Raw genomic sequence first — 25,188 nt, 5'->3', positions numbered from 1 at the left:
GTGCATGTACATAAAAATCTTATATGCACAAGTTCGGCTGGCTGGTCCAGGTGCAAATTGAGTTCACCTGGCGCTGAACGTTGACTTTGTGTCCACTGATAACGAACAATGGCAAAAGTGTCTAAGTGGTGGCCTTTCGGGGGACAAAGGACCACAAGGACGAGGCCAACGTGCCGCCAAGTGCCACCGAATCAGACGGACACTGGGGTAATTAGGCGTACTTTGCCGGGACAGACCCGTGGTCAGGTGTCAACTTGGTCCGCAGACAGGCCTCAAGTTTACGCCTAATAACAGAGGTACCGGGAAAAGTTGGACAAATTCCAGGGGAATTCACTGTGCCGGAAGTTAAACCTTTGCTTAGACCTAAAGGTCATTTATTTCAATTATTTCGTTTTTTTTCATTTCAAATATATATTTTAAATATATTCCTTAAATATCTCTGAGTATTGAATCGATCCAAAAAGATATATATTTATAAATATTTTGTTTTTTTTAACTTTGCTTAGAGTTTTTCTTTTAAAAAGCCTTAACTTAATAATAATTTAGCACGCTAGGTTATTGATTTTTAATTTTATAATTGATTTAACAAAACTTACTTACTTACTTAAGGTCTAAACGAAAGCAGGTAAAGATTCATAATGTTTACAATTCAATTTATCTGTATTTTGTAGGTGTTGCTCGAATATTCCGCCATCGAATGTGTGCCCAAACCGGGGGATATCCTGCCGCGACTGTGTCCTTCCCCAACCCCTCCACCCTCCCTGTCCTCTTAAGCGGCTACTCGGGAATCCGAGGGTTCGGAGCCGAAGTTGATGGCTTCGTGCGGGCAGCATCATTTCCATGTGGCTGTGGCGGCCACCAGTCGCCGGATGGGGCGCCTCAGTTCGCTTTTGTGTCGCCTTGTGGCAGGTCGCCTCCGCTGTCGGCTACTTGATATCTGACTTCTGATATTCGAGCCTCGCCGTCGCTCATACGCCCCGTTGGCCCGGTACGGAAAGTGCGCCAAACTTTCGGCCGATTATTTGAAAAAGGAACATTTGCGAAAGGCAAGAAGGATAGGCGTTGTCTGGCCTTCTCGGAGGTGAGCGATTGTCATCCGCCCTTCCTTGCGATCCCTTCTCGATTTATTATTTATTAGGCAGTGCGGCCTCTTGTGCGGCGCAAAACACTTTGCATAGTTTGATATGCCGAAAGCCGTTAACATGAATCTTACATTCCATTTCACTCTATTTGCCCCTGTTCAGTACGTACGTATTATTGCAACAAAGATTTCCACTTCGCATATGGCGTTTTTATGAGGCCCCCGAGTGTCTTTGTCCCATTTCGTCTTAGTTTTGTGGACTTTTGTCATCACGCGTGGGTTAATCGTGCCAATGCCTCCGGCTTATGCCAACACACGCTCGGCATAGTCATTACTTCGACGTTTGATAGGGATTTGGGGGCCTAGTTTTTGTGACCACAAATCAAAACTAGGATTTAGCAACCGCATATAAAAGTGGCAATAAAACGTATATGTATTTCGTAACTAACTAAATGGCTATAAAACATAAATCAGAAAGAAGATTTAACCAATTAACACAACGCGGTAGTTAAGCTAGTAGTCCTATTCATGTTATTAAAAATTGAACAACAATAGTTTCTTTATTATTTGATTCAAAGGTACGTTTGATTTTTAGGCTTGCAAAAATATGTGCCATTAAAGAGACTTGCTTAAATAAACACTAAAAGCAATGTTTTTCTAAAGATTAAAACAAAATAAGCAATAGCCCACCGAAGATACATTTAAATATAAATTATTTTTTCAAATGAGAAGTGAATTTCTACCGTTTAATTTCATCTATAATTATTCAGCATAAATAAAAAATTTACAGATACCGTTCCTAATTAAATCAAACTAAAACTTATTTGCATTTTGATTTTCCACTTCATCAAAATTAATTATACAAATTATGCAATTTGATTCACTAATTATTTATGAAATTAAACTTGGCTTAATTTTGTCTTTGTCATCTGTATGTGAATATATTTGGTTATTACAAATGAATTGAAGCCTTAACTGATTGATAAAGGATTAAAAGTACAATTGAATGTCTTGGATTTTTAGAGGGGAAAGACGAACTGAAAAAAGAGTGGGTGCTTTAATATCTGTCATGCCAGCTACAGCATTTCCATTGTCACTTTCGATAATGGAGAAGACAATGAATGCAGTCCACACGTCGTATACTTAATATTTATGCCGCACCGCTGCATTCTCTCCCATTTCCTCTAACAATTGTCGGAGCTCCGTCAGCGTTTTGGTAATCATCCAGGTGCACCTGCCACGCCCCCCGGCGATTACGCCCATCTCCTCCTGACTGATTGGCTTCAATGCTGGATGAAAGAGCTGCATAATGCCGATGCAATCATCCGTACCATCCAACTAAACGTATGTGCCAGTGCCGAGGGTGTTGGGGAAATTCAGAAAAATGCAGCAGGAGGCGTTGCCCAGATCATGAAAAATTCATGACGCGTGCCGAGTGATTCAGGGCGCCACCTGACGAAACGCATGCATAATTGAAAACTGCAATGGCATCGCCTGCAAATGGCCAACAGCCGATAGAATCTTGGCACATACCACACATATCACTGGCACAAAACATCAAATAAAATCAATTTTCACTGCTATGTAACAGCTAAAGGAAAATTAAACTGTGAATTATAATGTATCATTTGCTGGTCTTAATTTTTAACTTTCGATCAAAATCAAGAATATTTAAAGTCAACATTATTAGAACAATGTTTTTGCAAATCAATTTAGGACTAGTCAAATGCATATTTCACTGCATGCAATTAACTTGTGTTTATGCTGACATTTTGTGTCTTCACAATGTATTTTGATGGCATTAGAAAGTTTTTGCCATATTAATGTTTATATTTTATAAGAACAATTTTATGCTTATATGTTTTTCATAAAATTGTACAAAAAATGTAAACATTTTTTAGCTATGTTAGCTGTCGGATGCACATATATAAATATTATATAGTAACAGTATTCTGTGCGATAAATACGAAGCGAAGAACGCATAAATCGAGAGCCATGCAATCCAACTGTCATTCGGACACTCCTCCCATAATTTTGGTTTAACAACTCTGTTGTTCGGTTGCTCCCATAAAAATGTAAAATGGGAGCAACTGCCTCGCTGGCGGGCAATAAATCTAACGATAATTTGATACGCAGCGCTTTACGACGCTTTCGGCGACCCGGTCGCATGGTAACCCCCTCGGCCATCAGGAGGTTAATGCCCCAAGTCGGCTGTCAGCGCTGTAAAGTGGAGGAGCTCTAAGCCGAAAGCCCGCAGCTCAGGCTAAGCCAATTAAATTAGATGTCGGACTGTTAACTGTTGCATATCTTTACGGGCTTCTCTGGGGATATCATGGGTTAGGCGGGGGTTAAGGGGGGGTTAAGCGGGGGTGCAGTCACAACCAATTGCTCGGCGCAATTCCCCGACATCGCCGATTAAAAGAAACAATTCGTTTTTAATTTCTGACAGTGGGTGATGGGGTCATTATTTTAAAATTGATTAAATTTTGAGTGTTAATAAAAGCAGTTTTAAAAGCACTGTTTTGGCACACTATAAATATTCAATAATGAAAAGATAGAAAATATTGCATTCAATTTGTTTTTAATTAAAAAAAACAAATTAATATACCTATTAAGAATATATGCTTATTAACGCTTAAAAATGTCAAATGAATGCCATAGAAAATATGATATTATTTAATCTTATGGGAATTATTTTGGAAGACTTTTCATGCAAATTTGTATACGCAGATTGATTGCATTTTGGATCGACTGACTTCTAGTCGTGCTGAATAATGTGACTCCCAATGGTGGGAAATTGTGGGAAATGTTAGTCATTTCTGAGGGAAATCTCTAGTTGATTGAAGTTTCCGAGGGGCAAGTCATCATGTTTCGGCTTTTCCTCATCCCCTCCCAGTTTTCCTCCGTCTACGATGGGCTTTTCTCAAAGGACGGCTTCGTCTCATTCTTTGTGGGCTTTTCCCCGTTAAAAGAATTTCCCTCGCTTTCCCTCAGCTCTTTTCACGGTTAAATGTCACATGCTTCCCATTCCTGTCTGTTGTTTGTTTTCAACGTTTCCTTTATCCAGCTTTAAAACGTTTCAGCAATGCATCCTAAGTTTTTTAAAGGTAACATAAGTTATTTACAAACTATAAATTATAATTTTTAATATACATTATACATCATTAAGATTTTATTCCTAAATAATAAATTGAAAAAATAAGGTAAGATTACTGAAGCTGGTAAATTTGTAAATTGTAATTTTTTTCAATTCCAAATTCACATCAATAACTTAAGCAATATATTCTACTTTTTAAATATTTTTTGAGATCCTTAAAGTGTATTCATGAACAAGTTTAATACAATTTATAACAAACACCGGTCACGTCTTTGGCTGAAAATAGTTTTGTACCTTCGGTTCACTTTAATTGTAAGTCGGTCGTGGAAAATCAGCGGGAAAACTTAACCACAAAAATTGCTTTTCCCTGCGAGAGCTCCTGAAAATTAGACTACATTTTGCCCGCGTTTAATTGTGTGCCATTCGTGGATTGTTTCCAAAAATCAGCGAAGGATGTAAGGACGTAAGAGTGCCAAATTGCTCACAACCGCCCCCCCCACCCCCACTCCAGCTGAACTATTTCCCATTTTCCCGCCCGCCTTTCACTTGTATTACTTTCGCCACCAGGGACTCCCCAAAGTGGAGTACATGCTTCCTCAATTACCTCATCGCCACAGCAACAGGCGCATTGTGCCCACCCACAATTCCACCCACTTTTCGCCCCTTTTTCCCACGGCCCTCAAACATTCTGCAACTCGTCAAACTCGAACAGACAACGTCGAGTTTTATAAAATTCATTAAGTTATTTAAATATGCATGAACATAATTTTGCTCTGCAACTGCCGACGAGGACAAGCTGCTGTCCTGCTAATTGAAAGTGAATTTTACACAGACCATAATTGAAAGCAACTAAATGTTTAACTTCTAATCCAATTTGGTGTGGAATATGGTTTAAACCAAATTCATTTGAACAAAAATGCACTGTATTGATCTTAATTTTAAGTTTTTTCAACAAACTTTTCTACAAAGAATTCAGAAGTTTAAGAACTTTAGTTAATAAAACCGTATGCTCTACTCCAAAAATGCAATAAAAAAATTCTCTTTATTATGGTAAAATCCATACTTATACTATGAGTATTCCACTGTTTTTCAATATGTTCAATATATAACAAAGTATTAAGGATCAATTTTGGAACCAGTTTTTCTAAGTGCTTTGCTGCCTTGGGGCATTGTGAATTTTTGACTAATCCACAATTGGTTAAACAAAATTGTTGGCACTTGTAAGGATCAGATATATATATGGACATAAAGAGCATGGCATTTAGAGTAGATAACTTGGGAAAAGGATTCGGAACAGTGAACCAGCCAGGCGAGATTTCCACGCTTTTCCACCTACTCTGCTCTGGGAAAAGTTTCACCTTCTCAGTTTTTTTTTGCACTCTTTCTCAATTTTTCCCACATTTTCCACAATTTCTGTTGCCACTTGTTGAGAGTCGTTAATTTATGATGATTGCGTAAAGAAAACTTCGGACCGGCATGGCGAACTTTACATCGTTTTCCTCTTTTTATCTAGGCCCCCGTTTCGGGTTGTCAAGGATTTCTGGGCGGGCGAATTTTCACAGTTTGCAATTTTGCGATTCGACACGTGTTGGGTTTTCCCATTTTCTCAATTTTTCAACTTCTATTATCGAGACACAATTTATTTCGCCCGCAACTTTTTCGCTTTGTAAACAGTTGCAACAATAATAGGATCCCGTGTAAGAACATCAAAAGGGGGTTTAAATTCAGGGATGGCTTTTGTAAGGGGGTCTTAAGCCGTTCTTAAAGTATTTTTGTTGTCTTTCAATAAATTTTAAAATCTTTTTGTTAAGGGAAATGTCCTGTTTAGTTTAAGCATTTTCTTAAAAGTGTTTGTAGATAGATTGTGTAACTAATATTTGGTAATTAAACAGACAGTATTAATTTAAGATATGTGTGCTTAATAATCCTTGTTTAAAGAAATAACCAAAATTAATTTATAAACTTATTTATGTACTTTTTTTTTTGTAAAACAATTAAACTGATAATATGTGGGGCAATATCCCTTGCAAACGCCACTGAGTGTGGCACATTAAAAGTGGGATAATGTCGTTTGAGTCGTGCATTGGGAGGCATCTGTGCAGAAACCTGCAGATAATGCAAAACAGAACAATATAAACAGGGGTGGCAAAAAGCAAGGGTGGGGGCCCTGTGGTCGGGAAATGGAAAATGCAAAAGTGCTGCGGGAGGTTCGGTGACAATAGAGGGTCGGTGCGGGGAGGGGGGGTCCTGTCTCTGCGATTCTAGACAGCTTTGTTAGCACTTGAGACGTCGTTAGACAGCGGCGAAAGCTACAATAAAAATAATAGTTGAGTCTGAAAAGCGGCGGAAGACATCTTTCAACTCCAGACCATAAAAAAATATAAACAAAACAGGAACCAGTTATGAAAGGCAACAAAATCAACAACTATAGCATATAAATGACCCTCACAGATATATTTAGTCATAAAAATGTTCAAAAATATAAATATATTGGGTGGGAAATAAAGTTTCTTATTGCAAATTTAAGTATGCTAATTTAGACCATAAGGAAAACTTTGTGACAAAAGGAATGATATTTTTTTTTTACCACTTTTCAAACTTATTTATTTTATGGCAATTAAGACGTGTATGTAAAAATTGTTTTTGAATGATTTTTTACCACAGAAATATTTTAAATGCGAATTTCAGAGAAACTAGAATAGAACATTTTTTGACTAGGTATAAATAAAAAAGATTTAAACGGAAAGTGGGTAAATTGTGACTACATATTACAATTTCCCTATAAAGTATTCACGACAAGTGAGAGTGCTTGAAGCGGGGAAAAATAAAACCGAATCACTGGCAGAAAGTGGGCCAAAAAGTTGTGAAGGAGTCGGCAAGCGGTATGAATCCCAAAGCAAACAGTATCCTTCGAGCCAGGATATAAAGACGCAGATTACGGTGCACTTGTGTGTGTGTGTGAGCCAACGACATTTTGACCCAATTGCCGAGCAGTTAAGACCCCGTGCAGACAAAGAAATTGGAAGATGGCGGAGACACTCACTTTGGAGCCCGTAAAGCCAAGCGAGCCAAAGTGAAAACCACTTGAGACGCCTTATCGCAACCTTTGACCCTGGAGCATTCCCAATACACACGGTACCCATCTGCACATATTTATTCATTGGTTGTCCACTGGCTAATTAGGACATAAATCAGGCAAGCACACACTTTAATTGGCAATAATATTTATTCATTATGACAGTTGTCGAGCCACGCCCCCTGCTTATCGGCCGAAAAATCCCAAATATGTCCTGGCCAAAAAAGGACACGCTTGTTTCGGTTGCCCATTTTATGTGGCACATTTTTCGGGCGGCCAGAAAATAAGTGGAATTTGTATTTGGTCTGTGAAGAGCCCAGCAAATTGCTCAGCACTTACAAATAAATTTGGTGCAGTCGGCCATAAAGCTATTTGATATATGTACTTTTAATTTTTGGTTCGTTTTAACTCGGTAGTTGTGTACATTTTGGTTCACAAATTATGCTGTCACTATTGTGTTTTTAAAGTAATAAAGTTGGCAGTTTATTTTGTCAGATTGCTGTTTAATAGGCACTTAAATAAAGGCTTAAAAATAGTCACATTCCATAAAAGATTATTAATAAACCTGTACAGCTGAAGATTAATTCTCATAACATACTTATAAGCTAATCCAGACACGAAAGGTCGAAATCAGGCCTTTGAGCTCCAGTTTCCTGTGAAAGCACCTCAAATCTCAAATGCCTGTTGACACTCGTGTACAACTTGGCAATTTGTTTACTGCTGGCCGTGTCACCTGCTCACATGCACAAAGTGTGGCAGGTACTTGGCTTTGCCGTCAACAGAGCTTACTTACTCACCTACTTGCTTGTACCTCTACTTCTACTTCTACTTCTGCCGTATGCCTGGTTCACAAATTCCGTAAAAGTTTCCCAACCCACCGAGACATTTTCCTTGCCCTCCAAGTTGTACAATTCATTTGGCTGCTAATTGTTTGCTGGGCGTCTTTTGGCAGTTCTTTAGCGGAGTTCATTACTCAAGTTCCCCCGAAGTCGAGGGCATTTATTTAGGGGCTCTCAGTCCCACCAACTTGCAGTGACCCAAACAAATGGTAGTCCTTAGAACAAGCATTTCTTTTCAAATTTATAATTTGTAAGCTCATTGTAGAAAGAAATATATCATTTGTCAACTGTCGCATTTTTAGAGATTTTCCTTTGTGCACCATTTAAAAATCAATCCCATTTTAAAGGACTCTTGTTAAAATAGAAATGAAATCGAATAAAAGGCCAGCCAAGTAGGAAAATACTCTTTTGTTATTATTTCTTAATTGCACACATTTTATAGCCTTGTGTAAACGTCTTCTGGAATTATTGTCGTCTTGTAAGTTATACCCAAATTTAGTTAAGCTTTTGCAGAAGTTTTGCATTCGGAATTCATAATTCTCTGGCGAAACTACCGCATAATTCACTGGAATTGTTGCTGTGACATTTGCAACTTTCCCTGGCCATTAGTTTGTTGTTGCCGCAGCAGTTTATCTGCGGCTTTGGATATTGCTTTTGGCCACGTTCACTGCCAAAACTCCCAAAGTTCGCAGTGCAGCTGCAGCGGCTCACTGCCACATTCATTGCAGGATCTGTCTAATTAATTTTCGGTTCCTAGTGGAACCTCCCCATCCGCCGTCCATTATTATCCTGTCCCGCTGGGAACTTACTGGCCAGTTATCATAAGCTGACATGGAGATGTCCATGCGTGGGGCATGAATGTAATACAAGTTCCGACCGACATAATACGATTTTCCTGGCCCCAAGGGGTTAAGTACTTGGCTATCCTATTATATACCCAAAATTCTTATGTACTTACTTCTTATTTAAAAACACTACTTAGGAGGTTTTTGATACATTTTTAAATCTAGTTTAACTAGAAATAATAGTTACTACGAATTAATTTACTTTACAGACTGTTAAAGTTTTAACATTTAAAAAAACATTTTTCAATTTATTATAAAATCAAATTGGGGTTAACATTTTTTGTTTCGATTGAGTTTTTGTCATCACTGTTCGCCGTGAAAATGGGAAAATTGAATAGGGGAAATGCAATTTTCCCCACAAACAAACGCATATGCGTGGGCCCGAGTTGAAAAGTTAATTAAAACACAATGCGACATTTTCGAAATCAGAAGAGGAAAAGCGTAGAAGGATTTTTTTAAAGGACTAGAATAAAGTGCGGGAAATGCGCGTTCTATTCCTGGCAATTCTCATCGCATTTTCTTAGGCGAGGGGTGAAACTTTTGCCAAAAGTTGCAAATAATTTTAGAAAGCATGGAGCGGAGGAGAAAAGCGTCGCTGAGCTGGCAAATGTCACTTAAAAAGTTTTGTTTCATTTTTTGGCTGCCGACAGCAAATTTTTTTTTTTTTTGCGCCATTGCCTACTTTTTGGGGTTCTCCTGGGAAATTTTAATTGAAACAGACAGCGAGGGGAAAAGTGAGAAAAACTGCATTGTCGACATTGAAATGTGGGCGTTGGCCAAATATATTTTATTCAACGCACATAGCCGCAAAGTGTCACTCGGGATGACACATCGAACAGGTGATTGGCAGTCGGAAAAGTCCTTCGATCGGAAAACTCGACTAGGCACCCGCACAGACACACACACTCACTGTTTAATTGAGTTAAGCGATTACCGTCAACAGAAGTTGGCCAACGCAAACAATTTGGCAATAACATCAATCACCGTAAATTTGGCTTCATTTCTACGCTTTTAGGTGAGAAATTTTTGGGTGTAAAAGCAGAGAGAAAAACCGAGGGACAAATGTCAAAAAAAAATAACTGAAAAATAATGATTTTTCAAAGTCCTGGGAAACAGCATATACATGTTTGTCACATATGAAAATTGCTTAAAGTAAATAAGGCTTTAATATAACTTATTTGTCCTTCAGCGAAAAACTGAGTGACAACTGTCGGAGAAAAACAGATAACTACTAATGATTTTTCAAGATTATCTTGTAAAGTTCCTGGAAATCATGCAATACAAAAATCAAATAACATAAGTTACACGGAAAATAAAATTACAGTTTTAATATAACTTGAGAGTCCTTTAGCAATTCCCCTCGGATTAGATATAAATACAGGATTATCCTGTTGGGGGCTGGGCAACCTGCTGCACCCAATTCCGCTTGCTCCTGCACTTCCTTGATGACCTTCAACTTTAGCGCTTGACTTCCGTTTCCTCTGATTTCCCCGCCTGTTTTTCTGGAGAAACCTGCTTTGACCTTGTCCAGGACAGGCAGTTGGCAAGTGGCTGCAATCTGGTAGCTGGTGTTCTGGTGTCCCGATGTCCTGGTGTCCCGATGTCCTGGCAACAATGTCCTGGCATCGGTCCCTGACAGTTAGTCAGTGTCAGGCCGTGATACCGCCGCTCCTGCCCTTTCGGGCCCAAAGATCCTGTGATTTATGCGGCCTTTTGCATATGTCGCTGCCACATGGAAGGACTCGGTCACGTCGGGACCGCTGCCAGGATATACATGCATGTTCAGGCGAAGGACGAAGGACGAAAGGAGCCGCAGATAGGCCAGACGACCAGACATCTGCCTGCTGACTGCTTTGAGCCCTTATTTATGGCAACGTTTCAGTTACAGTTTCCGTCCTCGCCCGAAAAACGTCAGCCAACTTTAGTTTTCTATTATGAAAAAGTGCGTGTCTCGTAAACAACAAACCCATTATAATAAACAAACTCCACACGCTGTTCCAAGAAGTACACCGAGAATATAGAAATAAAAATTCTCTACGCATTTTTAAAATTTTACAAATCTTCAATTGGTAGATTCCTAAATATATTTGACCTTCAGCTTCCTTCGGGAATTTTTTCCAGTTATAATTTTTTAAAAGATGGAGATTAAACACCTTGTTGCAATATATTTTTGTTTTAATTGGTTTAATTGTCGTTATGGTAGATATTGAAAATTGCATATTCTTAAAAGCTTTAGCTTACTGCCTAACATGTACACCTAAACTAATATAATATAATAATAAAACTAATATAAATACAAGTTTATGTTGCTAAGACGTCGTGCCATGTAGTAAAATCTTAAGACATAATGTCCTAAATTTATCCCTGTGTATATGTGTGCTTCCCCTGCCTTTTCTCATCAACACAAAGTCGGGAAAAGCGGAAAAGCGAGTGGGCTGGGTGGAGGAAACTTCACATCATTTTCGCGCTGGCAAAACTTGCCCCGATGATGTTTTCTTTTTATAGCCAAACAACAAGGACAGCGACTGACGTCAAAGTGAAGCTCAAACTGTGCGACAGCGACATCCTTTTGCCTGCAAATCACTTGGCCAACAAGCCAAGTTAGTCCCCAGTTAAAATGGCTAAATTAATTGATGAGGCCATTAAAAAGTAAGAAAGAAAGAAAGGGTTGGCATAACAAGTATAAAAAATACACGAGAAATCGCTAATGCTAAGTATCTCATTGCTCTGTTATACAAAAAGTTATATGGTACACTCGACTGTAGATACTGTATTTTCTTAATAAGGCTTGCAGCCTGTTACTTATTTTTTAGCTAATAAAAACTTCGAACTAATAAAACTACAATTTTCGAAAAAAAAAATGAGTAACCCCCTTATGATAAATGTGAAATGTCAAAAATGCGCTTTTTAATGATTTTGCGCTAAAAAATATCAGTGTTTTTACGATAGCAATGCAAATAATGGTCTCTTAATGGAATGCCATACCTTGTTGAACTCGCAACAAAATTTCCAATCGACTGGCATTCACAGATTTTTTTGTAAAATTTTCCAAAAAAATCAAATTGAAACCCCTTATGAAAAATATGAAATGTCAAAAATGCCATTTCTAATGACTTCGATTCTTTTTATAATTCATTCTGCAATATATATAATATATGTATGAAAAATGTAAAATATGATTACCCTTTTACTGTAAGAGTAAATGGTAGTAGTTGTAGGGTGATGGTATTCGGTAATCAAGCCAAGAGTTTTAAAAACTGGACCGAAAATGACAGATGAGGAAAGTGTAAGAGAAAAATCTTGACGGGAAAGTCTTTGATTCATGGTCGGCGAGGGGGTGAAAAGGGGGTGATTCCCCTTGCAGTTAAGACTCTTTGTCAGCCTGATAAATGACATGTTATTGAGTGACGTTGAGCTGCTTGCAATCAGTTTGAGTTGAACTGGAAAAGCGAATGCATTGTCCACAGTTTGAAAGGAACTGACGAAAGCTTTAGATGAGTTAACAGGAAATGTGAGGATACCTTCATAATATTTCTCTTAACATAATAGTACAAATGGATATTTAACTACAAATCACCATTTAACAAAATACAATGTATTTTATATTAAAAGGAAATTTGATATGCATTTCGGTCTAAGCTTTAATGATGTTCAAAACACCACCATAGAGAACTTTCATTGCTTTTAGGCAAACACAATCACAATGCCTTCTGAATCCAAGGTGCTGTGCCTGTTGCATTCTCCATCCGTTTGCCTAGCCATAATAACCCTTGGTCCTTCGTCCTTCGACGGCTGTTGTTTGCCCAACTGATTGCCGAGTGGAATGCGAAAACGCAAACAATTGCTCAGCGTCGGCAAAATATGCTGCTCAATACCCGAGATATAGTCGGCAGATCCGGAGGATACGGATATGGCCGATGGCTGCGAGACAGATGGTCGTCACACCAAAAGCGAAATAATGAATGTTTAGCCAAAGCGGCGACGACAAACAAGAGAAATGGGTTTTTGTTAAGGGGAAAATCCAACAGCAGAACCTATTCCATATCCTGCTATTATTGCTTTGAGAGATATTTTATTTTCAAGGTCTAATTTTATTTTGGCAAGCTCTTAAAACATTTTTTATTATCAATTTACATTTCCCCAAAGAATTTTAAATGATTTTGAAATCATTAGTTAACTTTTCCCGCTCTCCTTAAATTGTTTTTCAATAAATAAACGCCTAATTTTCATTAGAGAGTATGTCAAGATCTAAGCCACCCACAAATGCATTTTCCCACATTTTTTTTGGCAAAGGCGGAAAATGGGGAATGCCGAATACAGAGCCGAAATACTTTTTGGTCTCGTGCTGTTTGTTTGTTCGTTTTTTTTTGTGTTGGCCATGTGGAAAAGTTATGAGGCGCCGCGAGGGCCAAACACACGCATACATTCTGAGGAAAAAAGGAGTTCAGGCCTCAAGGATTTGACGCTCGGCTGCCTGCGAAAAGAAGAAAAATTGGGGAAAAAAGGGCGGAAAGATGGCCTTGCATTAAATCGCATTTTCCCCCTTATTCGCCAGTGGATTTGTGGCACAGCGGAAATCTATTACTCGTTCTGCTCTCATCGATTGTAATGGATCTGAGGACTTTAATCACGGCTGCCTAATGAAAATTGAAGACCATGTTTGCGAACATGGCAATAAACGGACATATATTCATGTTATGTCCTGTCCAACACTTGATGCATGGATCCAGAGACCAGAAGCCAGAAGCCAAAACGCAAAAACCATTTTGACCCAAATTATGTGGAGCCCACTGATGTTGTGGCCAAATTGAATGCCATTAACCGAAGCGAAGAGCAAGTTTACCAGCTATTGTTTACATTAATGGGTTTGTCAGCCAGAAGGGTTGGACCCAGCGTCCTGAAAGCAAACATTTGTCACACAAGAGCTCAAATTGAGAAATTTTAAACGAAACTGCATTGTCCAAAAGTTTCTTGCTAGGTGCAGAAATTAATTCTTAGAAATGTATTCATTTAAGTCCAATAAATTGTTAGTCAGTTTATAAAACGTTTAGTAAACTGCTTAAAATTTAACTATTTATTTTTTTAATATTTATTCTTTTTTGGCTAAAAAGTGTGTTTATATTATTAACTACAACTAAGCAATAAAATCATGTTGCTAAATACGAATGTTTTGATTTCACAGTCAACTTTATTCCATTATGTCTCACTTAAAGGGCGTTTAGAGGGTATTTTTCCCCTTTGATTTTTGGCAGCACATTCCTTTATCTATTATTATCGGAATTTGATGAGTTTCATGGTCGAAACGACAGGGTTTTGTTGGGTTTTGGCAGTGGTTTCGATCACATTGCCGCGGGCGGTTGGAGTAATTAAAGCCACGCCCGAATGTAGGCTTTAATTTATGCTGATGCGGCAGCCAAGGAAATCAGAGAACTCATTAGTGTGTGTGCGTGTTGGCCACATTAATGAAGGCCTTCACGCCCACACACACAAAACGAAGAAGGCGTGGCAGCTGCTGTGCGTGAAGGTAATTTTAAATTGCATATCGCCACACACTTGATTTTAATTTGATTTCGCCCCGGCGACAATTCCATCTCCGGCAATCTGCAACCGGATACGGCAATTAGAGTGAAGGCGCCACCGGGAAATATGGCTTTAATAGGTGGCCAAATGGAGGGAAAAATGGCTGAGACAACTGTGTCCTTTTTCACTTCCCGCAGGCAAAAACCAACTCAAAAGGCAATAACAGATTTTTTATTATTTCATGGATAGCTAAGTATTTGCTCTTGTCTTTTCCTTTTTTTGTTTGACTTACCAACCAATAAAATTTGAGATTTATCATGGCTGTGGACGAAATGGACAGCGATCGGAAATCGTTTTCTTAAATTATTAAATTGTATAAATAATAATTTATATAATCTTTGTTGTTTTGGCCAAAATTTAAAACTTACTTGGCAAATACAGAAATTAATGTATTTAAATTAAATCCTGCTAAATCAATACACAAAATACAAAGGCATAAAATTTATATAAAAAAGTTAAGTTAAAAGAAATTTATTTTTAAAATCTTATGTGCCTGCATCGTTAGGCTTCATTGGCGATCTATCATTCCAGCTCATTTGCAATTCAGTTTAAATCAGAGAGCAAAAAGCCGGAGTCCTCGGGCAAACCGCAAATTGCATTTTCGAGTTACAATGGCCGACAGATACATTCACATCTCGACCTCCTGGCATATTCAATTTCAATTTCCATTTACATTTACATTTTCATTTAAATGCATAAAATCCCAGCCGAAAAATCCACATTAAAGGGCAGCTGTGCCACCTGTCCTGGAATTCTCTAACCAAAATTCCGTATCTAGGTCAGGCCCCCAAGCTTGTTTGGGCTTTCCCCATTTTTTCTGGTTTTGTGTTGCAATAAATTGCTTAAATATGAGCTCCTGGTCACTGGGAGAATTTAAAGAATTAGGGAATTTCAAAGGGCTTTCACTGATAGAGCTCGCATTGCGACTAAAAAGCCTTAAGAAATGCACAAGAACAAAATTTACTCAATAATCTATGCGATTTAGTAAAAACTTTTTATTAAAAAAATATATTTATTTCAAGCCATAATTTAAATTGGTTTGATTGCTTAACTTAATAAGTTTTAAATATATTTTATCCTCACAGAATTTATGTTTGTTGGTTCTTAAAAAAATATATAATATATACAATAATTTTATAATTATAATTATTATTTCATTTTTAAGGGGCAATCAAATCAATTAGTCTACATATTTATTTTTAGGTGGAAATATATTTCCTCTTTCGACGGGTGCAACTTAAACATTTAATGTTATGAGTTATTTTATTGTGTCGGGTTTTTTATTCAGAATTCAATTTAAGAAACAATTAATAGAAATGTTGAAGTGAACTTTAGATTTCTATACCACCACTTTCTTTTTCTAAGTGCACCTCCCTCATTTGCCGAATCGCCCGATTTGTTGGATTTTATCTTCTCCATTTCGCATCATATTTCCATCTACAAATTTCACAGCTGAATCAATGCATTCAGGCTGATGACGTTAATCACTTTGAAATGCGGTCAGTAGTAGGATTCTATTCCGCTGACATTGGGCGTTGGCCGCAGTGGGCGGGGGGCGGTTGGGTGGGCGTGGCTAATTGCGACGGTCGAACATAAATTCAGCAAAAAGCTGACAGGCTAAGAAAGAGAGGAAATATGGCGATTATGAGAGGGACAGAGAGAGGGAACAGCATTCGCATTGAAAAGGGAGCAAGCGAGATGACTTAGCACCCCGCTCATCCGGAAATGCAACTTCCGCTTCGGCGACCCCAAAAGGGCGCGGAAATTCAAAGCAGCCTCGCTGAAGAGGAAGGCCAAAGCCAAAGCCAAAGTCAAACAGAAAACGAAGAACTAAACAAATAAAATGGCATACAACTGGGGGAAAACCGGGGGAAAAGACTCGGGGATTGCAGATGCTGTCATGCAAACTGAAATGATGTCAACAGCGTGTGCTGCCTGAAAATCTGCATTAAAAATGTCAAAAAATTACTCAGCCAAGGTGAGGGGGTGCGGGAGCTGTGGGGGATCCTAAAAGGTGTTAGAGCTCAAATTGAAAAAAAAATTAAATGCAAATTTTGCGGTCAGTTGGTCACGTACTGCTCCAAAATAAATATATACATTTTAAATGAAACTCAGTTTACTACTACTAGTCCTACTTTGATGCCCCATTTATTCAGGGATTCCATTAATAATTAGGCAATTTAAAATGCATTAGCATGAATCAGAAAGAAATGCTAATTGGTGGGATTTGCAGAGACATATTCGCAAATAATAATAAACATCAAGCTTAAAGTCCCATTATAAATTAGTCTTCATTTATTTTAAATCACACCATTCTGAATGTTTATTATAAGCTTAATATAATGTTAAGATAAAGAAAACATTTTCATAGTTAGAATTCAAAATTCAAACTATTTGTAAGTGAAATTAATATACTATGCAAATAAAATAATTCAAATTGAAATACCTCTTTTAAATTTATATAAGTTTTGTTAAAAATCCTTTAAGTGCTAGGCCAACATATACGGCAACAAGGAATCACAAAAACACAGTTTCAAAGTCACGTCTTAAAGGCCAGACAGCTTGGCAGCCAGCCAAGCACAGTTTGAGGGCCACTGGTGCGGAGGCAAGTGAAGTGAAGTGTAGTTGAGTGATGTGGCCAAGTGCCAGGAGCGCTGACTAAACGATTGAAGTCAATTTCTGGCAAAACGGAGGGCCAAAGGAGGTACGGGATGCGTGAGTCACCCGCCAAAACTCTTCACAAAAGGAAGAATGGGCCTTGATAAATGACTACCAATGGTGGAGGTCACCAAATATAATGGAATGAGCCGAACGGTCGAGTAACGATGATTTACATACTTTTTTAAAAGACGAAAAACCATTTTGTGTTTAAGAATTTTGATTGCAATTAGAACTAGGCGTCATTGGTTGTCATTTATTATTATTTTATTTTGAACACTGTGAGATATTAAGAAATTAATATTAAATGCAGTTTATACACTTTATGTATTACCAACTAGTGGTTTAAACCGGCTGCTCATTCCACATTTTCTGGCCGTAGACTGGAATGTCCGTCCGCGAGTCCGTCAAATCCTCCATATACAGACTCTCCACATAGACGGCGCCCAACTGAGCCTCCGCCTTCGACTCCGCCGGCCGCTGGCACTTCAGCCCAATATCCTGGACTCTGACGGGTCCGTCGAACTTGGCCACATAGTAACGCACCTGCCAGCCCGGGCCCAGGGATCTGGTGTCCTGCGGCAGCTTGGCATGGCCGCGGGGCAGGACGTCGTCGAGGGGCGAGAGGTAGCAGCGTTGTGGGGCCACAATTGCGCCACGATACTCCCCGCAAAACAAGTACAGCTCCGCATCATTCCTGCGCAGCGGCGTCACACGCAGAAGCAAATCAAAGTCGGTGGCTGCGGACACATCGCCGTTGATTTTAAAGGCATAGCCCAGGAGTAACACCCCGCGGGTCAGCTCGAAGTCAGTGACAAAGAGCCGGAAGGCCCGCTCGTAGTTGGTAACCAGAAGGGAACAGCCGCCGGCGAAGGCCTCGTCGAAATGATGCACTGCATTCCTGTCCAGCGGCACCGACGGCTGCAGCGACTGCCGCGACAGATTGAAGAAGGGGTGATCCTCGCCTGGGGTCCTTAGTCCCCGCTCGTAGCTCGCACGACCGGAACCCACGCAAAAGTCCGTGAAGAAGGGCAGCGAACTGTAGGGATGCGTGGCCAGAGTGGGCCAAATGCGAGCCCACCACGACTCGTTTCTGGCCAAGAAGGCCGAGTTCACCTGCTCCTCGCCGTGCGGGTTCTTGATATTGTAGCCAAAGCGATTGAGCGTCTCAAAGGACCAGCCAGGTGCAAAGATGCCCGCGGAGAAGCCCTTGTCCGCAATGCTCTCCATGCTCTGCTGACTCTGGAATCCGCCCTTGCAATTCCTGCCGAAGACATCCAATCCGATGAAAACGCGATGCCGGGCCGTCTGCTCCTTCCTGACCTGCTCGGCACTCCGCTCCAAGTGGCCCTCGCTCCAGGAATAGTTTATCAGGGTGCCATGGCTGCGCCGGAAGAACTCCGCATTGCGCGAGTTGAGCTCGTTCTGCCACAGGAGTTGGCCGCTCTCCGTAACGCTGTCGTACCAAAAGACACGTCCATGGGACACACGTGATTCCGTGGCGGTCGTCAGTTCCTGGACAAAGCGACTGAGGGGAAACAGGATAATAAAATAAGTATTAAAAGTTGGTTCAAGTGCTATTGCTTTATGATAAAGATATGCAGCTAATGCGAATCACATATTAAGCATGCTATTAGTACTTACAATACAATTTGGTTTAGCATCAGCATTAAAAGAATATGTTTTTATTATAAAAATCATTAAAAAAACAAAGCACACACACCTTAATAACAATTTAAGTTACAACAATGAACTGGTTAAAAGTTTTTGGAATATAAAGAATATTTTTTAAATATTTATTTTTCCTGCATAAAAGTTGCTTGCTTTTGTTTAAGTAAACTTAAACACCAATAAGTAAACTTCCATCTGATGTAAAAATAGAAAAGCTAGTTTCAATGACAGCTCATGATTGATTGAATTGAAAAAGCTGTTGATAAATTGGACAGCCGATATGAGACTTAAGTTTGCTCTTGTGAGAAATTGGTCACAAAGGAGATGAAGTTGGTTGCCACAAAGTAAATGGTTTTTTATCTATTATTTTAATGACATAGAGCTTTTGTAGAGGCTTAAAAGGCATTCAGACTGCAGTACTGACATAGTAGTACTCACTAAAGATTGGGCATATTGCGCTGGGCCACAGTCACCTCCACGTTGACCAGCCATCCCTCGAAGCCAAAGTGCTCGCACAGACGGGTTAGGGCTTCCACCGTCCTGTTCACACTCTCCTCGCTGGCCAGGACCTCCTCCAGGAGTCCTGCCGCCTCCACGATGAACGTGCCCACCACGGGAACTCCGTGACGATGGGCGGCATTCAGCCAGCCGCTGGGCGGAATGGTCACGTACTCGTGGCTGAAGTAGCAGAAGTAATCCACGGCCGACCAGTGCACGAATCGATAGTCGTCGTACTTTTGCGAGCTGTGAAAGTGCCTGCAACAAATAAAATCAATTAAAAACTGATTTATCAAAAGTTCGGCCCGCATCAATTGCAAAACGATGTCAAATTACTATAGCATATAAGTTAAATTAAAGTTTTGTTTTATCTGCTTAAAAATGTTATCTGTTTCGATTAAATAGTTATATTTAAAAACAAAACAAATGCTCTAGCATCTGTTAAAAATTGTATGAGTGCAATTGAGGCGCATTAAACATTCTAGGTAATAGGGATTTTAAATACTTTAGTTGGCTAAAAATACAAACAAATAATAATGGCTATATGTAAAGTGGTTTAGGTAAGAAATGTTTGTCGTATGAATAAGAATGCTGTGCACTCAAAACAAATAATGGTTTTAGATAAGATTGTTTGACAGTAGTTTTTAGTAATGCAATCCCTTGTAAAAAATGCTTTCAAAAGGACGTAAAGCTGTTATTTGACTATAAATTCCTCGCTGTTCTCAATAAAACTCACCGATCCTCCAAGTAATTGCCCATCATGTCGTGGCAGACGAGCAGCTCCCTGCGATTTGCCTCGGTCACCGGTCGCCGCTGGCTGCCCACGAAGTCCACCTGCCGGTCCAAGTAGACCGCTCCGGACCGGACTGCGGTGTCCAGCGGCTGGACATACTGCCGCCAGTCGATGTCCCTGCTCCGCACCCGGAACTCCAGCAGCTGGCGGTTGTCCTTGATGGCCTCCGCCTCCAGTTGGGCTGCCAGGGAGGGGGAGATATATTTCCGACGCCGCTGAGACATTATTTTTAAGATCTTCCCGCGGATGCGAACCGCTCAAGGGTTTGGTTGGCAATGGAGAATGTGAATGAGAATGAGGACTGTGCAGCTCTTCACTGCACTTTTATCGCGATAATTTGCGCAGCGACCGCAATCAAATGGCATTGGATGGGTGTGGGTGTTATTAAAGCCGAGTCACACAGCAAAGAAAAATATATCACTAACTCGGGTAAATTTACATACTTATAGACATTAAAAAAAAAATGTTGATATTACCTGCTAAAATATTAGCTTAAATTGGTGTAAAGCCACTAGATTTGATTAACCTTTTTTTATGAACTTATCTCTCTTTCTCATACCAAAGCATTTATTAAGTAATCATTGAATATGGTTTTGCTAGTGGAACGCATTGCGTTAATGAGTTTTGAGTCCCCCTCCTTTTTTTTAATCAATTTTCCGGACAAACACTTAAAGTTTTTCAATTTTCGCACTCAGCACTTAACCCACTTAATGTGTTATGGTCAAGCTCTCGAGCTGGGCATTATTTCCGCTTGATAAATTCAAGTGCGATTACATGCAGCTATTATGCAAATTCAAAAATGCAATAGCAGGCTCTAGATATATGATTTTTCAATGAATGCCTGATTAAACAAACATTTGTTTGTACTACTGAATACTATTACCAGAATTTAGTAACCAAATTTAAATCGTGTGTTTCAGATTGACAGGAACTTTTGATATTTTTAAACATAGGAAATACCTATTGACATTTTTTACTAATTAAAAAAAGAACTTTAAGTATTAATTTTGTAATTAAGTGTTAAACTATAATTAACAGACACAGCTAGATTTCTAATTACCGAATATATTCCTAATAAAAAACCCAAACAAATATTAAAACTAGACGGTATGCAGTAATATCTCAGGTTTTTCGATTATCCCGAGGGGAAATTAGCAATCTTAATGAGCTTGTGCAGCAACTAACCACAAAAGAAAGGCGGTCCATAAATACCCGTGAGCTGCCAGGTAATCAGAGTGAATGTGTTCGCATCGGGGGATGAAAGGGGTTAAGTTAACCCACGGTGGCTGCAGTTGGCGCTTTTCAATTAGCCACCGCCACCGCCGCCGGCAACGTCAACCCACTGCACTTAATTCGCGGTGAAATAATGGCCAAACGCTTTATTTTCATTACCGAGCAGGGAGTTTCCTTTAAAGTTTTCCCTGGGAAAGCAAAAAACAAATGATTCAGTAATCGCCCATATTGCCGGGTTCCCCAAAAACTGCCAACTTTTTTCGCAATTTAAGTACGTGAGCCCCGAAAATTCCATTTCTAGTTTGCCATTTGTTGGCCTGAATTATTCAAGTCGAAAACCGAGTTAAAGCCACTTCACTAACGGGTTTTGGGCTTTGGGCCTGGTCAAAAGCGACCTTCGCACTCATTTCGATTGCAATTGCAGTTGTAAATGTGCAGCAGCAATGAAAACGGAAGGACGCTCCGTTTCCTGTTGTGTTTGCTGCTGCACTGCGAGAAAATATCTGAAGGTGAACAAAACATTCACCAAAATAATTATTTTGTATTTTAAGAAATGTATTAGTCAAATGCGGTCTGTTTTGTAACTAATTTGTTTGAATTTAGATTTTATAGTGAAATAAATGGTTTTAAAACCAAAAAATTATATTTTACTTTGCGTATGCTCTATGTACGTTTTCATACAAATTACTCATACGACACGTATGCCAGTAAATTACATTGTTTGATCAAAGCCAACAGTACGCATGAGGGATAAACTTTAAATACAATGCTGAGAACCTAAAACAAGTATTTTTCAACAAATATCTAGAAATCTGATAATGCACCAATGCTCAAATTAGCATGAGTATGAAATCACGAATTCTAAATTTTAAGATGACTTCCTTTTTTCTCTCTGTGTTTGGTCGAAACTTTTTGCAACTGATGCAGATATGGCAGAGAAAAGGGACGAGGGGCGTGGCATTTTCATGCAATTCGTGCCCGGGCGTAACTTTAATCTATCACGGATGCCAGGATATGGATTCTGGCCAGGAACAAGCGGTGCATGCGAATGAGCCACATGTCTGGACATTATCTTTCGGTCAGAAATTGTGAAAGGGAAAAAAGGAGAGCGGCTGTTCTTAAACGGCTCTTGATTGACACTTTATTTAAATTTGTTTAATTTATATGATCTTTGCAATAATCTCTTAAACATTAAGATAAATATTTAACAATCATACTTCTAAACAGTGTAAAAAAATATATTTTATTTGTTGTAGTTTTTACCTTATTTTGTTATATTATTAGAATTTTGATTAAAAACTTAATAATAACTAATATAATTCAAAGCCATTTAGGTAATACTCTGGTAAATACACAACTTTTTTTCTAAAATGGAAACCATTAGTTTTTAAGATGAGTAATGAAAATGTTTTGATGATAACCGTTATCGCTAATATAAATAATTGGTGCATACGTGTTATTTAAAGAGCAAAAGAGACGGATAATGAAAAAAGTGTAGGTGAGAAAGAGAAGGACTTACAGCATCTACAGGTGCTTTTATCCTGGCACTGTTCCCTTTGCATTTCACCTGCAGCTATCTCTTTCTTGCCCGCGAATTCTTCCGCTTTCGTCTCTTTCTTTCTCTGCTCTTCTTCATCTTTTTTCTCATCCAACTTCTGCTTCTTCTTGGGAACTTCTGCTTCTTCTTCTTCGCGCACCAAAATGCCGGTGTTTTTGTCGTTTTCACTATCAATTTCTTTATTTTCCATCACTTTGCTGGTGCTTTTCACCTCTTTGAGCTCTGAGTTTTCTATTTCACTCATTTAATCAATTAGTTTTTATCTTAAGAACATTAAATTTGGTAGAAATGTCACCAAAAGTAATATATTTATTTACTTACACACAGCTGATTGCACACTGCTTCCTCTTCTTCATCAGTGCTGTAAAACATCAAATGGCAGTGTTGCAAATCATCTGCCTTTAACCCGCTCAAAATTTAAATTCAAATGAACACACTCATTTTCTTTTCACTTCTTTTTTTATAGCTCAAACTGGCGCCATCCAAGGACCTAGATGAAATCGAAATGCAGGCAAAGCACATCAATTGTAATTAAGCAAGGACAAACAATCGAGAAAAGAGGAGGAGAAAAGAAGCTTAAATATCCGAAGTAGCTGCAAAAGCAACAAATATCTCGTACAAATTTCCTGGCCAGCGAGCCAAGTAGCAACAAAAAAAAAGAAAAAAATAAATTTTTAATTTATTAGTTGGCTGAACTTTCCGCAAAATGCCAGCAGGTCGAGTGGCTGGCAAAGCCGGCTACTCCAATCACTATTACAATGGTGAGTTTTTTCGATGGCAGTCTGCCCTTTTTATCACCCACATTAAGTCCTTATACCAGTACCTTCATTATCTCAACCTCCAATTTATGACGTTTAAAAGTGCTCATTTTAATTTACTAATTAAATTGAAAGCAATCAAGTGCATCCAAAGTGCACAGGCAAAAAAAAAATGCTATCAAAAGAATACACACGAAGAAAACTAGCATTGTCAACATTTTTTAGGAAGTATTTATTTATTTGTTTGTTTTATTTATTAAATTATTAATGTTGTGAAGGTTATTCTGTATAGACTAAACTGATCATTTTGTTAATTGTTTTGTGTTCTTAACTTTAAAAATGAGTATATATATATATATTACATAATTCACAAAGTCATTTGAGTTACATTTTAAAGAAAAAATCGATGGTGATCTAGGTTTTTTTAATTTTTAGTAGATTCTTTCGACCCAATCTCTTGCTTTAACTATGAAATACCCCAACTGATCGGTGTGCTCTTCCAGGACGCTCGTACGTGGGCATCAACGAGGAGATCATGTGGGTGAGCATTGGCATGGGCGTCACCATAGTGCTCCTGATCACGATCGCCCTGTGCTACATTGCCCGCGAGAAGTGCCAGAAGCGGCAGCGGGAGTACTACGTGACCGCATAGTTGTTGTACGCGGCCTGCCAATCGAGGGAGGAGCAGGGGCATCCCCGGGACCAGGCCAGGATCCCCACGGAGCGCGGGGATCAGCCCGGCAGTGTGGTCATGGAAGTGGGTGAGGAGCGAGGTGCTGCGAAGCCGGAGGAGGGGAATCCCGGAGGAGCGGACGGACCACCGCCAGGATCTCAAGCCGCCGTCACCGTCATTCATTGGACTGTGGTTGACATCTGCGGCGCACGCAGCTGGGGCTGACGTACATACACAACTAAATAAAGAACATGCGAACCACCAAGGCCACCCACCCACCCACAGAACCGCCCCCATTCCAACCACCCACCACCCACCACAACCACTATTACTATGGAACCCACTTCGCAGCCCAAGGCAGTTGAATGCGTTGATTTTTTTTTGTGTCGCCTATGAAAGTCGTTGTAAGCATATAATATAATATATTTAGAGAAAGTTACTTTAAAAACCAAACATGTTACTGAATTTGCCAAAATATAAAATATATTAATATACAATATTAAATAAAACGTGGAAGTTATTCATAGGCGTTTGTATGTACTGCAGAGGATTTATTATTTTATTATTATTTACTTGAAAATTTATGCTTGAAAAAAGGCAATTGAACTTTAAAAAAAATTAGCTTTTTGGTGAGGCATACATTATTTATTTATATTTTTGGAAAAAACAGCTGTCAGCTAATATAATTTACAATAATACACTTATATTGCTTTAAGGAAAAGGCTTGGAACTTAACTATTTTTGTTATTTGTTAATATAATATTTATTTATTAGTTTAAATCAATTAAATCAATTATTAGTTTGAATCAATTAAATTCAAATCTTCGC

At 39.0% G+C, this 25,188-nt stretch overlaps 2 protein-coding genes across 4 annotated transcripts; one reads left to right on the top strand and one right to left on the bottom strand.

Annotated features, from left to right (window-relative positions):
- Positions 1–943: 943 nt before the first annotated feature.
- On the top strand, positions 944–24,429 carry LOC108045284. Its single transcript, XM_017124563.2, has 3 exons — positions 944–1,081; positions 23,396–23,690; positions 24,191–24,429. Exons 2-3 carry the CDS (start codon positions 23,636–23,638, stop codon positions 24,337–24,339), a joined length of 204 nt encoding a protein of 67 aa, XP_016980052.1. The 5' UTR covers positions 944–1,081; positions 23,396–23,635; the 3' UTR covers positions 24,340–24,429.
- Positions 17,413–23,265, bottom strand: LOC108045283 (cytosolic endo-beta-N-acetylglucosaminidase). 3 transcript variants are annotated; one of them, XM_017124559.2, is made up of 5 exons: positions 23,251–23,265; positions 22,891–23,192; positions 20,082–20,319; positions 19,286–19,603; positions 17,413–18,704 (listed from the first exon to the last, which is right to left on the bottom strand). In XM_017124559.2, exons 2-5 carry the CDS (start codon positions 23,171–23,173, stop codon positions 17,522–17,524), a joined length of 2,022 nt encoding a protein of 673 aa, XP_016980048.1. In that variant the 5' UTR covers positions 23,174–23,192; positions 23,251–23,265; the 3' UTR covers positions 17,413–17,521. The 3 variants fall into 3 exon arrangements, with proteins under 3 accessions (XP_016980048.1, XP_016980049.1, XP_016980051.1); XM_017124562.2 differs by adding an exon at positions 21,531–21,559 and having other exon boundaries at positions 18,227–18,704; positions 20,082–20,459; positions 22,891–23,259; XM_017124560.2 differs by lacking the exon at positions 23,251–23,265 and having other exon boundaries at positions 20,082–21,559; positions 22,891–22,941.
- Positions 24,430–25,188: the final 759 nt, after the last annotated feature.

The sequence above is a fragment of the Drosophila rhopaloa genome, unplaced genomic scaffold (assembly GCF_018152115.1).
Source record: "Drosophila rhopaloa isolate 14029-0021.01 unplaced genomic scaffold, ASM1815211v1 contig_3, whole genome shotgun sequence".
Lineage (NCBI taxonomy): Eukaryota > Metazoa > Arthropoda > Insecta > Diptera > Drosophilidae > Drosophila > Drosophila rhopaloa.
Note: the sequence above shows the minus strand (reverse complement) of the source record. Positions and strands in the feature narration are given on the sequence as shown.

Excerpts from the sequence above, each read along its gene's own strand:
- LOC108045283 (XM_017124559.2), bottom strand. The coding sequence starts at position 23,173 with ATGAGTGAAATAGAAAACTCAGAGCTCAAAGAGGTGAAAAGCACCAGC. Across the intron at positions 19,604-20,081 it reads GGCAATTACTTGGAGGATCG|GCACTTTCACAGCTCGCAAA; the intron begins GTGAGTTTTATT and ends TATTTGTTGCAG. Across the intron at positions 18,705-19,285 it reads CGCAATATGCCCAATCTTTA|TCGCTTTGTCCAGGAACTGA; the intron begins GTGAGTACTACT and ends GTTTCCCCTCAG.
- LOC108045284 (XM_017124563.2), top strand. The coding sequence starts at position 23,636 with ATGCCAGCAGGTCGAGTGGCTGGCAAAGCCGGCTACTCCAATCACTAT. Across the intron at positions 23,691-24,190 it reads CTCCAATCACTATTACAATG|GACGCTCGTACGTGGGCATC; the intron begins GTGAGTTTTTTC and ends GTGCTCTTCCAG.